Raw genomic sequence first — 1,204 nt, forward strand, 5'->3', positions numbered from 1 at the left:
ACAGGGGACCAGCAGACAGCGTCCCCCAGGGGCTGACCAGGAGCTCCACCACAGATGCTTGTTTGCAGGAGGCTCTGGGGCTGGTGGCCAGCATGCAAGGACCTCTGAGCAGGACACTGGCGCGTTCACTGTTTAGCATTTAATCTACCTGCCGCTTCCTTCTGAGTCACGGGGGAGGAAGGGTTTGGAGCCCATTTTGAGAAGGTCTCGGAAGTCAGGGCTCCGTAGGGTTACTGTCTCATTCTCCTGGGGTCTGTGTGGTTTATTGAGCGCATTCTATGTCCATCGTCTTGTGGAAGGAAAGCGGTAACAAGACACCCTTGATCCCTGCCTTCCTGAGCCCCTTGTCTCAAAGGGAAGGCCTGCTGACAGGCAGGGATGATAAGTGCTGCGAGGGACAGTGCAGGGTGGGTCAGGGAGCCCTGTGGGCAGAAAGCAGTGTGTGGCCGGGGCCTGCAGGAAGAGCAGGCGGTAGCCGCGTGGCGTGGGGAGGGTGTTCCTGGCACAGGGAACAGGCTGACCGCGTGGCCCTGTGTGGCCTCTCTGGGGAGGCACAGTCACAGGGCCTGTCCTCCAGCGTGGGGCCGCGGGAGGGTCTTGAGCCAGGGCGTCCGTCAGAAGCCGGAGTGGCCACGGTGTTAGGTTCCTGGGGCTGCCATACGAAGAACCACAGCTGGGTGGTTTAAAGCAACAGCAACTTAAGTCTCCCGCAGCTCGGAGGCCCGAAGTCTGCCCTCCAGGTGTGGACAGGGCCGGGCTTGCTCCCACGGCTCTGGGGGAAGATCCTTCTGCATCTCTTCCTGTTTCGGGCACCACTGGCATTTCTCGGCTCCTCGAGGCATCACATTGCCGGCTTCTCCCTGTGTCTTCACATGGGCTCCCTCTGGGCTGTGTCCAAATGGCACCCTTTCACACGGACACCAGTCATGTTGGGTTAGGGCCCATCCGATGACTTGGCTTTAATTCGGTTACTTCTGTAAAGACCCTGTCTGCACATAAGGTCCCATTCTGAGGTCCCGGGGTCACACGCTGACATATATATTCTTTTAGCGGGGGGGAGGTGGATACAAGCCAACCTGTACTGCCGTCTGCTGGGGGTCTGGCCCGCCCTGCAGCCTCGCATTTCACCGGTCCTGTGTGTTCTCCTGCAGAACCGGGCCATAGGGAGGCCCAAAGGGAAGCTGGGCCCCGCCTCCGCGGTGAA

The 1,204-nt window shown here is 60.1% G+C and overlaps 1 protein-coding gene across 1 annotated transcript in view; it reads left to right on the plus strand.

Annotated features, from left to right (window-relative positions):
* The window catches only part of KDM2B (lysine (K)-specific demethylase 2B), a 91,856-nt gene that overhangs the window by 75,932 nt on the left and 14,720 nt on the right, over nt 1–1,204 (plus strand). The window contains exon 13 of the mRNA XM_015567266.1: nt 1,152–1,199. Within this exon, the coding sequence (XP_015422752.1) occupies nt 1,152–1,199 (48 nt within the window). The remainder of the gene's footprint in view (nt 1–1,151; nt 1,200–1,204) is intronic.

This window comes from Myotis davidii, unplaced genomic scaffold (assembly GCF_000327345.1).
Source record: "Myotis davidii unplaced genomic scaffold, ASM32734v1 scaffold223, whole genome shotgun sequence".
Lineage (NCBI taxonomy): Eukaryota > Metazoa > Chordata > Mammalia > Chiroptera > Vespertilionidae > Myotis > Myotis davidii.